The sequence below is a fragment of the Dreissena polymorpha genome, chromosome 5, assembly GCF_020536995.1.
Source record: "Dreissena polymorpha isolate Duluth1 chromosome 5, UMN_Dpol_1.0, whole genome shotgun sequence".
In the NCBI taxonomy this organism is placed as follows: Eukaryota; Metazoa; Mollusca; class Bivalvia; order Myida; family Dreissenidae; genus Dreissena; species Dreissena polymorpha.
The window spans coordinates 30,238,535-30,253,803 of NC_068359.1; the positions used below are offsets into that span (position 1 = coordinate 30,238,535).

At 35.1% G+C, this 15,269-nt stretch overlaps 1 protein-coding gene across 1 annotated transcript in view; it reads right to left on the bottom strand.

The window, feature by feature from the left end:
- Positions 1 to 3,017, bottom strand: part of LOC127831137 (catenin beta-like) — a 49,906-nt gene extending 46,889 nt beyond the window's left edge. The window contains 3 exon segments of the mRNA XM_052356127.1: positions 216 to 388; positions 920 to 997; positions 2,975 to 3,017. Coding sequence (XP_052212087.1) covers positions 216 to 388; positions 920 to 997; positions 2,975 to 3,017 — 294 coding nt within the window.
- Positions 3,018 to 15,269: the final 12,252 nt, after the last annotated feature.

Here is a 15,269-nt window from a genome sequence, read left to right on the forward strand (position 1 = left end):
GAGAAAAGGGTATTGAACCATTTCTACCACATGTTATTCCAAGAGTCCGAGAATGGAATATGGAATTTGTGGATTAGGAGATACCAGATCTATGGGAGCGCAGGAAAGTGGAGGCCTTTTTTTCGAATGGAAAAGTGAGGCCTTTTTGACTAGGGAATGAACCCAAGTTTCCGAAGTTATTGGATCCATCGATACGCGAAGTGCATAACTATTGCCGCGACTGGTATCTCCAGCATCAGAGGTGGTGGCGGTAGAAAGGGCGGGTCCCTAGGGCTGACCTTGGGAAGGTCCGCCCTTGCCGGTTGAAGGCTTGAAAGTCTTCTGATCCTGCTTGGGTTTGCCCTTTTAATATGAATCCTTACCAGACGAATTTCGATGGGAAGACGATCTGTTATAGGAAGACAGCATCTAAGGATCCGGATGTGGCATAGAAGAATGCCTTTTTGAGCAGAAAGTTGAAATTCTTAGTATTCTTGGCTGTCGGGGTTGCCGGGGGCTTAAAAGCTGGACGTTAAAAAGTCCCTTTGCGCTGGCCAGAGTTGTTTGGGGTTTTTTGTCAGAGAAGCACAGATCTGGTGATAGCCGCCTGTATACTGCCTCCAGAAAGGGAATCTCTTGTGAACGGAGCAGTTCTGAGCGAGTTCACGCCTTGTTCCCACAAGAAAATAAAGGCAGAGTAGAGAGGATGAGGTCCGTCTAGATCATTAGCATCTCGGACCTGAGTCCGATAGCTACCAATCCATCTACATTGCTGTGGCTGCGATGCGGCTGGTTAGCAAGACCTATGGAACGGTCCCCTCTCAGTTCCTAATTCTCCAACATGGAGTAAGGAATTGAGATAGTGGTAGAAGCAACTGGCATAGTAAGCAAAAGCTTGCTGATGTCAGGATCCAGACCCGGCAGTTTGGAAAGGTCAAACCGATAGTCGGGTCGGGTACAGAGGACTTGTAGCTTTTACCGCCATCAAGCGGTGTAGGCTCCGTCAGGTCCTTAGGGGCTTTCCATGGCGATGGAGCAGACTTATTAGTTGGGTTCCAGTGACTGGACCATTTACATTGTAGTCGAGCCACTTGGAAGGCGGAGGTCGACTCAAGACGTCACCTTGCTAATCCTGCTGGGCTAACGTTTGCGGGCCAACTGATCCGTGACAGTGACTGCAGAGCATATAGCCGACAGGGAAGGACAGGATCAAAAGTCATCACCTAGGGTCTTGTACAAAATTTCCTAGACTTGATTAATAGAGGCCAAATAGTAATGTTCGGCCTCAACGATAGAATCCGAGCCCGCTTCAGCCGAACCGTCTGCAAGACCAGTGATCTGCATGAAGCCGGCTGAGACAGAAGTAGATTACCAGATGTATGTATTTTCTTAACTTATAGTATCAGTATGAAATGCGCAAAGTGTCCTGAAGAATGCTCATTCCATAATGTATTTGGATTCTATGGGGTAGCAGCCGGGGGTATATGACTAGGCAACGTAGAAGATACCGTGAAGCTGAATAGGTAGCCGTAGTGGCTAGATGAACCCCTGACGCTGGAGACTAAAAGTTAAACGAACTTGCTTTCGTAGACAAATAAGCCCCAGTGGCTGTAGAATCGGCTGAAACGTGTGTGGATGACAATTAGGGGACCGACACAAGTGAAAAAGAGTCCTGAGATTCCATCAAGGAATAAAAGGGGGACCGCCAAGGGGACCGGGGGGTCCAAGAGCGCCTACGTTAGGAGGAGCGATGTCCCTTATCCCTGCAATACCGAGACAAAGTTCGGCAAAGCTGGAAATAGATCTCCTAAAGTAGCGTCTTAGGTTAGAGGAAGTTGTTGAGTGCCGACAACGTCGTCTGAACGTATAAACGGAAGTTGAAATGCGATGGAACAGAGCGTTACACCCGTGTAGCGCCTCCCTTTCTCAAGGCAGGGGTTGCTTGACCAGTGAAATGGCAAAGCAAACCCGAATATCGGTGACCGGACCGGTCAAAAGCTGAACGGTGACCGGATGGGTGATAGACTGACCTGTGAACGGAACGGTCATAAGCTGACCGGTGACCGGAGCGGTCAAAGGCTAAACTGTGACCGGACCAGTCATAGAATGACCGGTGACTTCAAATGACCGGTCACCATACCCGTTGACCTTAGAACGGACCGGACAAAATATGACCGGTGACGTGACCGGGTAATGTTTCATCTTTCCTTATCTCTATTCTCTCGTCTCTTCTATCTTTTGCTTCTTTTCGGCAATACCCGGTGACAGGTGCCTGGTGACCGGTGAACGGACCGGTCATAACATAACCGGTGACGTCACCGGGCAATAACCGGTGAACAGTGCCCTGTGATCGCACCGGTCAATGACCGGTTAACGGACCGATCAATGAACAGTGACCGGACTGGTCATAATATGACCGGGGAAGGGACCGGTTATTATAACCAGTGACTGGACCGGTCAATGGTCGGTGACCGGTGTACAGGCCGGTCATAATATGAGCGATGACGACACCGGGCAATACCCGGTAACCGGACCAGTCAATGACCGGTGACCGTTGCCCGGACCGGTCAATAACCGGTGAACGGACCGGTCTTAATATGACCGGTGACGTCAACGGGTAATACCCGGTGACCGGCGACCGGACCTGTCCCTGGTTACCGGTGCCCGGACAGGTCGCCGGTGACCACTGTCGGACCGGTCAATGACCGGGGACCGTAGTTCGGTAAACGGAATGACCGGTGAATTTACCGGGTAAAGACCGAAGTATGGCAGGAGCCATATGGTATGACGTTGACCAACGCATGGCCGAAGCCACGTGGTCGACGTCAATGGGCAAAGACCGACGTATGACGGGAGCCAAGTGGTCTGACGTCGACCGACGTATGGCAAGAGCCACGTGGTTTACGTTTTGCCCGGCACCGTGCAAAGACCGAAGTATGGCGGGAGCCATATGGTCTTACGTCGACCGACGCATGGCCGAAGCCACGTGGTCTACCTCTTGCACCATGCACGGTGGCAAAGGTCCACAGGATTTTCATCACGCTTGCGGCTCTGGAAATTCCTATGTCTGATATCTGCGACTTTCGTGCAGCCGGTACATGAAATATATAGAAGTGAAACTCGAGCTGCTGGATAAGTATTACATTATCATTATATACCATTATATAATTATATAATTATATACAATTATTGTTTTAAAAGAAAGACAAGAGTAAAACAATTAACTGGTCATCATACCAGATTGTCATACGGCACAGTAAAATCATTATAAGCAAATAATGGCAATGCTTAACATTCTCCCAGTGTATTATTGTAGAGAATTGTATTGTTAACTCTGCGTGGAGATTGGATTACGTTACACTTAGTTCCGACCTAGTCTAAACTGCGGACACATAGTGGCGGCTCCAGAAATTTCCGGATAAACAAATAGAAGCTATTAGATATTAGCAGGCATTTATTACATTAAAATCGATGTTTAGACACAATTTCAAGATGGTTTGCCAAAAATGTGAATTCTAGAGTGTTCACCAGCTTTTTTTACTATATAAATATAAGGAAAAATGACCCTCCCCCCCCCATGCGGCTATGTTTTTTAACCGATCCAAACCGTTTTCGAACTCAACCGTCGTATCCAGGAAACAAATGTTCTAACCAAATTTCACGAAGATTTTACCAAAATGTGACTTCTAGAGTGTTCACCTGTTTTCACTATATACATAGAGAGAAAATTACCCCGCCCCCTGGCGGCCATGTTTTTTCACCGATCTGCACCATTTTTTAACCCATCCGAGATATCATTGAAACCAATGTTTTCACCAAGTTTCATAATGATTTGGCAAAAATGTGTGACTTTCAGAGTGTTCACAAAGTTTTTCTATAGCCATATTAGGAAAACTGCCCGCCCCCTAAACTCCACCAACTTATCACTAAGAGAACCATTTTGACAAAGTAACATGAAGATTGAACACCAAATGTGACTTCTACAGTGTTCACAAGGTTTTTCCATTTTTTGACCTAGTGACCTAGTTTTTGAGCCAGCATGACCCAGTTTCATACTCGGTTTAGGTATCATTTGGACAAATGTTCTGACCAAGTTTCATGAAGATCGGACAAGAAATGTGGCCTCTAGAGTGTACACAAGGCAAAATGTTGACAACGAACGACGGACGCACGACGGACAAAAGGCGATCCCAAAAGCTCACCATGAGCACATTGTGCTCAGGTGAGCTAACAAAAACATGCAAATTTTCAATTGGGAATTTTGGGGAAAAATCTGTGCTAATTTCCAGTGGGAACGAAATTGAACAAAAAACACACTACTTAGGCCACAGCTTTGACTAATTTCCCAACTTATGTCAAAAGTTAAACAATCCTTTTTAATCAATTTAAATTCAAAGTGTCCAATCCTATTCCCCAAAAAGTGGAAAAGAAGCACCTATCTTGACAAATTTGTAGTCCCACACAAAGTTGTATTTAATTTAAGACCTTCCTTACTAGACTTCAAATGTTAAAGTAACAATCACGCTCAAAAATATCGAATATTTCGTTAAATAAAGCTAACCCATAAAAAAAATCAATGTTCCTTTTAGCAAAATGCAAAATTTCAACGTTAGATGTTGTCTGGTAGAATTGATTTAACGAGATACAAAATGCTCGTTTTTATTTTTTTGTGGCCACAAATAATTCCATTTATATCTCCCGTGAAATATCCGAACATTTACGGGCAAACACGAGATTGGATACGGTAAGCGTCGGAGGCATGACGTAGCTCTCATGAATAATCATTCTGTGAAATCAAAATAAATTCATGGTAACTGGAACTTAGCGATTGCGAAAATGGCTTGTATAAATTGTGCAAATGAACGCAACTCGAATGAATCCGATCCTGACTCGAAAGCGTAAGTTGATTACATCGCTGAATGATATTTAGATATTTAGATGATTAAAACTTGCCGAATGCTTGTAATATAACGTTTTTACATCAATGATACTTTTATCTTTTTAGGGTCTTCCTATTGTAATTAACCATCGTATGGTACTACTTGTTGTCGAATGTTTTTATATAGCATTATACAGTAGCCGTATGTATTGGTGAGCGTGATAGTGACTTTAAAAGCTTCATCGCCACCCTTTAGATACTGATGAGCACCAAACAGCATAAAACCTGAACAGACTGAGAGTTACCCGCAGGCTGTTCTGGTTTTATGCTGTTTGCACATAGCCATTTTCCCTTTTCTTCTGAGTGGGAAAAAGTTTATTCTTAAACGTCAAAAAAGCACATAAAAAACCACTCACAGTCAATTGGTCACTCACTCAGGTTAAAAAGTATGCTCAGTACAGCAATACGTAAATCCTCTGTCAACATTTATCTCTTACCTTACTCAGTGTTATTCTTTGATTTGTTCGTGATAGTTTTTATTTCATATTGCTTAAACAAATGTATGTCATTTAGTTAGATAAATGAAATTAAATGACAGTGCTGTGTTTCAGTTTTTACTAATAAAGTATTTTGGTTAAAATGATTTAAAGATCAAATTCATTTAATATAACCTTCAAAACTTTTGTAAATAAACATCTGTTAACATTTTTGTCATGACAGATAACAATGCAATACAAATGTCATCGATTCTTGCAATTTGTGTACAATGTGTCATAAAATGTTTTACAATTGAAAACTACATCTGAACTAAGATTGGGTTTGCATTACCACTAAAACGTTACTGGTAAATTGTGTATAGGGTCTGCATTTAAAAACATGCAAATACAAGTTAAAATACTTATATCCTCTCACAATTTTCCAAACTAACGGAGATTTGATTAACACGGGACAGGTTATATATTCATTTTTAACCAACTTTATAAACTGATTGTTTGTTAACCAGACATTACAAATTTACACATAATCATTTGTGTATTGTGTTATTTTCTAAATCACAAAAAGTACAGTAGTTATTCTTGCCATTTAAAAAAAAATAATTCAAGTTTCCTTTAATTATAAGTGTGAGAACTCAATGACCCGAGTTGATCCTTGTTGATTCATGTTGTATCCACACATTGTATATGAACACAGGTCACTGAATCTCACAGATATGGCAAGCTCAAATTGGTTCTCAGAGCACACAAATATTTCTTCTGTTAAACCACACACACACACACAATGTGTAACAAGAAATCCTGTAGCAAAAAAGTCCTGAGATAAAAAAACTATAACAAACTTTTTTCAATTCTGCTTTTTGTCGTTGTCTATATAATTTAAAGTCTAGATATCTTCTATGTTTGCCAATTTTTATTTCCACTTACGCAAAAAATGTATATTAGAAAATATCAAAACTTAAACACAATTTTCTTTCACTTGAGCGCGTGAAATGCAACCCATCATTTTCTCTGGTACAGTTTTAAAATGAAGCATAACTACTAATTATCTGCTGACAACATTCAGTCAAATTTTTCAAAGGTACATGTAAGTATCAAAGTTGAAACTGTTCAATTAGGCCACAACAAATTGAAGATTTGTTCTACGGATTTTAGCACATCGGAAATGGAGCGAGCGAGCGAAATAAAAATAAATATAAATACATATTAAGGTATTATACGATAATCAAATGCAGTACTTTTGTTAGTTTAGCAATGTTTATAGAATTTAAGGTTTATGACCTTAAACAAATAGTTTTTTGACTCCAGAAGCTGAAATGTAAGTATAAATGGTCAATATTCTAGTAATTTCACTTGTTTGCAGATATGCGAAACTAAGGACCTGGATTTAAGTCAACATTCTGCACATGCTCAGTGAGAAGTAACAACATATACATCCTGCTTGAAGCAGCCGACATTTGACATATTTCAACGGTGGGTTTAAATAAGTTAGCAGATCAAAAAAGTTTAATGGTAATGACCAATTTTGTTTGGCTCAGTTTGAAAGCTTTTGCTGTGATAGTGCAAAGCATGTTGTCGACTCTGTGCATAATCTTACCCGGAAAGATAAAGTTGATTACCGGGTTTATCAAAAAATTGGGTTTTTACGGGCAAGTTCTGAGACCCCCGAAAAGGTCTATTTTACCCCAGATATCAATTTAAAAAGCATTTTCTGCATTTTTTTGCATTATTTTCAAGCTGTTGATGAGCTGCACTGAATATTGTCTGAATCTTTTTTCAGGTTGTGACTGAAGGCCTTGCTTTTAGGGTATTTTGCAGATCAGTGGTTGTCGGCCTGGGAATTTTCAAGAATAACTGTACACTGCCCCCGAACGAGGCAGACGAACGCCGCCATTCTTTTACCATAAACCAATCTAATACCGGAAAGCGTTATAACAGCCTATATCGTATAATCCGTAGGCTAAATTAAACCAAGTCTTTGAACTTATATTTGCGGACCAAATATTGTTGCTGCCGGCGCAAAATAAAATTAAAAATATTTTTTATTTCGTTTTAAGATTTTAGGTGCGGGAAATCCGTCGAACATTTAATCAATGTGTTGTTCCCTTAGGGCAATTTTTGAACAACTTTAAATTAGCAGTTTGACTTTACAGGTATTTTCATACCTTTACCACACACTAAATTGTAATCCAATAAAATAAGTCACCTGCCAATATATGTCATCAACTTATCAGAGCAAAGTGTTATTCCCATAAACCCTGTCCCAGTCTGATAATAATAACAAACACACTTTTCAATTCAAACAATTCAAACTGCTATTTGTATTTGGTGAAATTGCTGAAATCAAAGAACGGGAAAATAGGAAAATTATCAAGACAAAAATATTATCTTGTACATATATAGAACATAAAAATATTATCTTTTACGTATATAGAACATAAAAATGGATTGGAACAAAAATACAACAATATACTAGATATATATTTACTTATGAAATTATGTATACAAATTTTAACGTAAAGGATGTTCTTTACGGCACATGCTATAGTCCTAAGCATAAAGACACCTTTTAGACAACTTCTCATGTAAATTGTCCTTCACATATCAGTCTTTAGCGCTTTCACTTGTCCATCTGCCATGACGTTTAAACATTCGGTCCTCATCACCATTATTTGCGGCGGCAGAAACACCGCCTGCTCGCAAAGAATGCAAACAATAAACTGTCACGTCTGCCACATGTGGCTTTACGACATTCATTAAACAATTCACGTTAATTTGTATATGGCATCTGTTTGTTAACATTCCTGACTCTAAACCCTTTATTAGCAAATGCTTTAGCGGGCAAAATGTCACTACTCCCAAACCCATTAGGCTTAGACCATTTTTGAAAACGTTCAGACGCATTATGGTAACTTTACTGGTACTCTGAGCTCTGAATTTTAGTAGTAGGTCGGGGAGCAGCTCCACTTTGTCCAATAAAACCATCGGCAACTCGCCTATTTCCTCTTTGTAACTCTGAAAAAACAATAGTGTAAAAATATTTCGGTAAAAACATCTTGTCTTAGAAATACAAAAAAAACATAAGAAAAACAAATGCACAATCTATTTCGCATATATGCTAACTATATGTCAATAAATCGACACAAATCTTGTATTAATAATCATAACACCGGTGTACTTGGCGATACCGCCTACACCTAATCACGCTCATTCTCGTGCTGGCGATTCCGCTTTTTTTTCGTACGGGGCGATACCGCCGTGTACTGTTTACATCCATACTCTTTTTAATTGTCAAAAACAACCAGTTTTCTATTCAAATCTGTTCATCTTGGTTTTTAAAATCTTTTTTTAATGCCAGCATTCTAAAATGTTAGTCGGCATTCCCAAACATGCCATTTTGACATTTTAAGAACGCGTATTTATATACAGGCAAATCCAACCAATCCAATACATGATGCACAAACGTACCATTTGGACAAATCAAAGGCCAACATATATATGATTTTCAACACGGAACAACCAAAATACCTTGAACTTTATCAAATTGCATTTTCTTTTTTTTATATTCATTTTAAAGCATATATTGTATACATACACTGTTTTTCATTTGCAATCAATGTTTTTTTTAACAAATTATACAGAGATATGCCTTATAAGGTGTTTTTTTAGACCTTGGTTTGTAATATTACAATCAGTGGGAACGGGATGTGTTCTTATATATATAATAATCAATGATGTAATAAGATTAAAAAAACTGAAAAAAACTAAATTGAATATATGAAATGATAAACTAGCATTAAGAAAGTAGTATATTTAAATGGACAAGCATTATGAAAATTTAATTCGATTCCATTTTTGTTCAAAAATATGCAATGTATCATTACTGAGGGCTATTTCTTTCTTAATCTGAATTTTTAATTTCAGGCTATGTATAAAACAATAAAAATTTGGTAATTGCTTCTTGTATTTCATGTTAAAGATAAAAAGTTTCATCAATGTGATAATAAAATTCACAATTTATTACCGTCTATAAATTTTAATGAGTTAATTCCAAAACTAACATTTAAGAGGGATAGTTTAATGTTTAGTTGCTGTTGGCAAAGAAAGCATGCAAACTGATTCCAGATAGGTTTGATGTATTTGCACTCCCAATATATATTTTCTATAGTTTCGATATTTTCACCGCAGAAGTCACATAAATAAGAGTTAGCTAATTTGTATTTAAAAAGATATTTATTGGTGGTGATAATTCGATGTAGGTATTTGAACTGAAAGTTTCTTAGTGTGATGTCGATTGTTGTTTTGAATGACATAATAAATATTTCTTTCCAGTTAAATTCATGCTCTTGGAATATACTTTGCCATTTTATTTGGAATTTGGGTAATTCGTTAATCTTGTTGTTTATTCGTATTCTGTATAATAGTTTGTTCGGTTTTTGTTTTGTTGTGAGTTTTTCTAGAAATTGAGTTCTAATGTGTTGCGTGTTGTCTGCGTTTATATTATATTTTATATGTGATGGAATACTTTTTATCAGCGTGTAATACATAAGGAAGTCTGTTGCTGTGATTTCATACAAGAAGCAAATATTATCAAAGGAATAAAAATCGTTTATTCGGTAATCAAATAGTTGATCGACATACTTCATGCTCTTTTCAAACCAGTTTTTATAAAAGAATGTGCTATCATTTGCGTTTATGTTTTTATTATTCCATAAAATTATTTTCCTGTAACTTTTTTCTTCTAACATATCTGTGACCTTACTCCGAGCTGATAGTATATTAGATACAAACATATTCTTTTTTGCTATATCAAGTATTAGAGACTCACTAATGTTACATTCAAAAATTAAAGAGCCACCATATTTGGCTAGTGTTTGTTGACAAAACAACGTCCATTTACTCTTTATTGTGGTATCTAATATACGTTTGACCCAACTGGATTTGATTGAATTTATGAACGAATAAATGTCAGTCAGTTGTAGACCTCCAAGCTTTACAGATTGTATTAATTGTATTTGTTTTATTTTGTCGGGTTTGCCATCCCATAAAAAATCAAATATAGATTATTTTTTTTTATATCTTCAATGATTTTATTATCTGGGTTTGGAAGAACGGTAAGTACATATATTAATTTCGGTAGTGCAAAGGTTTTTAATACAGTTATTTTTCCAATTAAGGTTAGTTTTCTATGTTGTCATAATTTAACACAGTTTTTGAATTTTTGTAGTTTGGGTAATATGTACTTTAATATTGTTTCACTCTCATTGTTTGTGAATGTTATGCCTAACGTTGATGCCTCGTTTGCTGTCCAATTGAAGTTCATTTCCGTTTTAAGATGAATGTTTGAATGCCTATAATTACCTTCTTTAGCACAGTGCATTAACATTTGTTTAATTTTAGTCCTGATACGTTTCCAAACAGGGTCAGTGATTCTATCAAGTTGTTAAAGGAGCAAGGATTGTTAGTGCAAAAATAAGTTGCGTCATCGGCGAATAATGACTGTTTGATTTCTTCTTCTGGTTTAACGACTATACCGTTTATGTTTGTGTTAGATTGTATAAAATGAGATAGGAATTCTATACATATAATAAATAGCGACGATGAGAGTGGACATCCCTGTCTACCACCTCTTTCGATATTAAAACTGTCAGAGAAGAACCCATTTATTTATAAATATACTACTTATGTCACTATAAAAAAGTTTCACCCATTTAATAATATTTTCTCTAAAGTTCATTTTCTCTAAACATGAGAACATAAAGGAATAGGTTGAGGGAGTAAAATGCTTTTTCAAAGTCTGCAAAGAATATTAGACCTGATTTATTTGTGCTATTGAAGTAATTAATGCATTCTTGTATCAATCGTACATTTTCGCCGATATACCGTCCTTTTATAAATCCGGATTGTGAACTTGAAATAATCGAAGGTAATATTTTTTTAATTCTATTTGCGATGCTTTTTGTTGCAATCTTATTGTCATTGTTCAATAAACTTATAGGGCGCCAATTTGATAAGGTTTCTAGGTTTTTTCCAGGTTTAGGGATAAGTGATATGATACCTTGTTTTTGCAGAACAGTTAGATTTCCATTATTGAAAGAGTAGTTTAGGGAGTTGATTCAATATGTTTTTATTTCATTCCAAAATATTTTGTAAAATTAAATTGTTATACCATCTGATCCCGGGCTTTTATTATTTTGCATTTCTTTAAGTGCTATCCCACATTCGTATTCAGTAAGGAGTCCTTCACATGAGTGTTTTTCATTATCATTTAGAGTTGATTAAGGAGTATTGAAATTTGTGTTGGTTGAGGTTTGCTTCTTTTTATAGCGGTTTTCATAAAATAATCGTTCTTCTAGAATCTGTATCCTATTGGTTACTTCAATATCGTTAACGACAAGTTTGTGAATGGTTTTTTGTTCACTATTACGTTTTTCGATGTTTGCAAAATATTTTGTATTTTTTTCATTGTGTTCTATGTGTTTAGCTCTCGCCCTTAGGATTATTCCATTAAGTTGTTCATGATAAATGTCTTCTAACACTTGTTTTTTTTAATGTAGTTCACTTTCAATACTGACTTTGTCGATGATATTATTGTTATGTATTTGTGTTTGTCATTTTTCTATATCATGTAGTGTTTTTTCTTCAAGTTTGCGTGTTTCTTTTTGTTTGAATGATAAGTATCTTATTGTTGTATTGCGTATGTTACCTTTTATAATCTGCCATAAAGTATTTGGGTTTGCATCATTGTTGTTTTGTACGGTATATGTTATTTCCTGTTTTATTTGGGCTTGATATTGAGTATCTAATAAAATGCTATTATTTAATTTTAAATAGCCCGGCCCTCGTTCTGGTTGAATGTTGTTTAGTTTGAGAGCAACAAGGGAGTGGTCAGTCATGAAACCTGGTTTGATGTAACTGTTGTCGATTATATAACATAATGATTCCGATATAAGAAAGTAGTCTAGCCTGCAGTATATAGTTGGTTTGGAGTTTGAATGTCATGTAAAATTTGCACTCGGATGGATTTAATGTACGCCAAATATCTAACAAGTTACAATTTTCAATAATTTCATTCAACAATGTCCTTTTTTTCAGATGTGTATATAAATTGCCATTTTTCTTGTCTAATATTGGATTTATTATGGTATTAAAGTCTCCGCCAATTATTTTATTTTTATCTGAATTGTCATTAATAAGGTATGCAGTGTTTTGTAGAAGTTACTTGTATCTAAGTTAGGACCGTAAACATTAATAAATGTTATTTGTGTTTCGTGTATTGTAATGTCAAGGCTCGCTAGTCTTCCAGGTATTATGTTTTTGAAGTTGCTGACATTAATATATTTGAGTTATTTTTTAAAAGAAATGTGATTCCTTGTTTGTTTGTGTGATGTCCACTCAGATAAATAACACCATCCCATTCGTGCTTTAATGCTTCAATAACAGTGTCCGTCAAATGACTTTCTTGTAGTAGGCATATCTTATATTTCTTTTCTTCTAACCATTTGAACATTTTTATACGTTTTTCTTTGTTGTTTAGCCCTTTTACATTAAGTGTACATATTTTAATATTCATAAAGAGTGGGGTTATAATAAATTATATGTAAGTACGTGCTTGTCCATTTAGATACTATCTCAGAAAGATGAATAAACATATCCATGCTATTTAATATGGATATGGGCTAACATGCAAAATCTATAGTATACAAGACATCTTATTCTACTTTATCTGCAAATAATTGGTGAGTTGCTGACGATAATATTAAACATGTTGTACATGCAAGTATGCTTTACATAATAATAAGTACTTCCATACAAACTTAAGATAAACATAGTATTTTTAAATAAAACATTTAAGTATACATCGGTTATTACACGATTGTTGTCAAAGTATGCCTCATCTTTAAGTATTTGCTTTAAATAATACGAACATATGCGACAGTCGTTAAAGGATCGGTCTTTAATAACTTGACAAAGATGTTGATTCAGTTGATTATTCGTATAAGGAAAATATTAATACACTGATTTCTGATGTGTCGCCTACCTATTATCGAAAGGTAAAAATATTGGTTAGGCATCAGAGGTGTATTACATTTTAAATAACATAATTTGCAGTAATGTGGTATAAAAGAAATGCGCGATTACACAAATTATTCTATGTTTGAAAAAGTAGCTCATACCTCGTTCAATATTAAGTATTGTTCAATCATCTATGTAATAAATAATGTAATCAGTGTTAATAAATAATATTTCAACATATTTATAAGGAAAAAAAACACACTACTAGTAATTTACCACTAAAACCCTTAAACATTATTGATTGTTTATAGAGTTTAACAATACAGTTGTTTTCGTGCACATGTGTCATATACATATTCATTCAAGTGTCATTAATACATGTATTTATATGCATATTTCAAATATACATATTATGTCTATTTCTATCATTATATTTATTGACAAGTATATTTCGAACATACATAGTGCGTTCAAGACATATAACTAGTGATAAGACAAAATATGAATGCGTACGTTTCGCTTATTCTATTAGTTAGATTCTTGAACAATTACATATAAATGTGCATGTATGCTTGATAGAAAAACTGAGGTGAGATGTTTTATCAATACACTATTTATCGGTGTTTGCCGATGCTAATAATATCATGTTTAGTATTTTTACTTACACTTAAGATAAACACAATAGTGAAAACAAAAAATTTAACATCTCAGTATACATCAGTTAAAATACGATTGTTGTCAAAGTATGCCTTTCCTTTAAGTATTTGCTATTAACAACACGAAAATATGCGACAGTTGTTAAAGGATCGGTGTTTAATAACTTGACAATGACGTTGATTTTTATAAGGAAAAAAGTAATACACTGATTTCTGATGTGTTGCCCACCTACTATCGAAAGGCAAAATTATAGGTTAGGCATCAGGGGTGCATTACATTTTAAATAGTATAACTTGCAAAAAGTGTAATGTAAAAAGAGCGTTTACAAAAAGTGCTTTATGCTTATCAAAGTATTTAAGAAAAAAAAAACATGCTTATACTTTTTTGCTACTTAAATCATTAAACCAATATCGATTATTTATACATTTTGGCAATACTAATGTTTGCATGCACATTTTTGATATGCATATTCGTTCAAATACCATTAATACATTTATTTCTATGTGTATTTCAAATATACATATTGGGTCTATTGCTATCAATACAATTATTGACAAGTATATTGTTAACAAATACCATTAATGCATTTATTTCTATGTGTATTTCAAAACATACATATTGGGTCTATTGATATCAATATAATTATTGACAAGAACATTGTTAATTCATATTGCGTTAAGCACATATTATTAGTAGTTAGAAAAACATATAAATGTGCACGATGCTGCTTATTTTATTAATTTGATTTTTGACCAATATTAAATGTTGATACATTAAAACAATACACGTCTTAACATTTCCAAAGTTTGTAATTTACACCCCAAATATACATGTTTTGTTTTTATGCATGGTAAGAATTCAATTATTGACGTGCAAACTTAAGAAAAAATGTACTTTTTGTATTGATTACTACATACGTTTCTATTATATATTTAGGTAACTTCTGAATTACTTGTCAGTGAAACAAATTGGAAAATATACTATTGCTTTCTGTATTCCGTAAATGCCTAAGCAATATTGTGTTATGCATTGTAAACAATACATTAAGTAACATGCTCACTTCCAAGAAACATATTAGTTTATGTATTATTAAGTGTTGTTAATACTTTTTGAATATACTTGTTGCATACTAGCATGGGGTAAGATGATATTCATATATTTATCTATGTGTACATTTCTAATGGAATGTGCACACTATATCAATTTAATATAAATAAATAAATAAATATATATATATATTTATA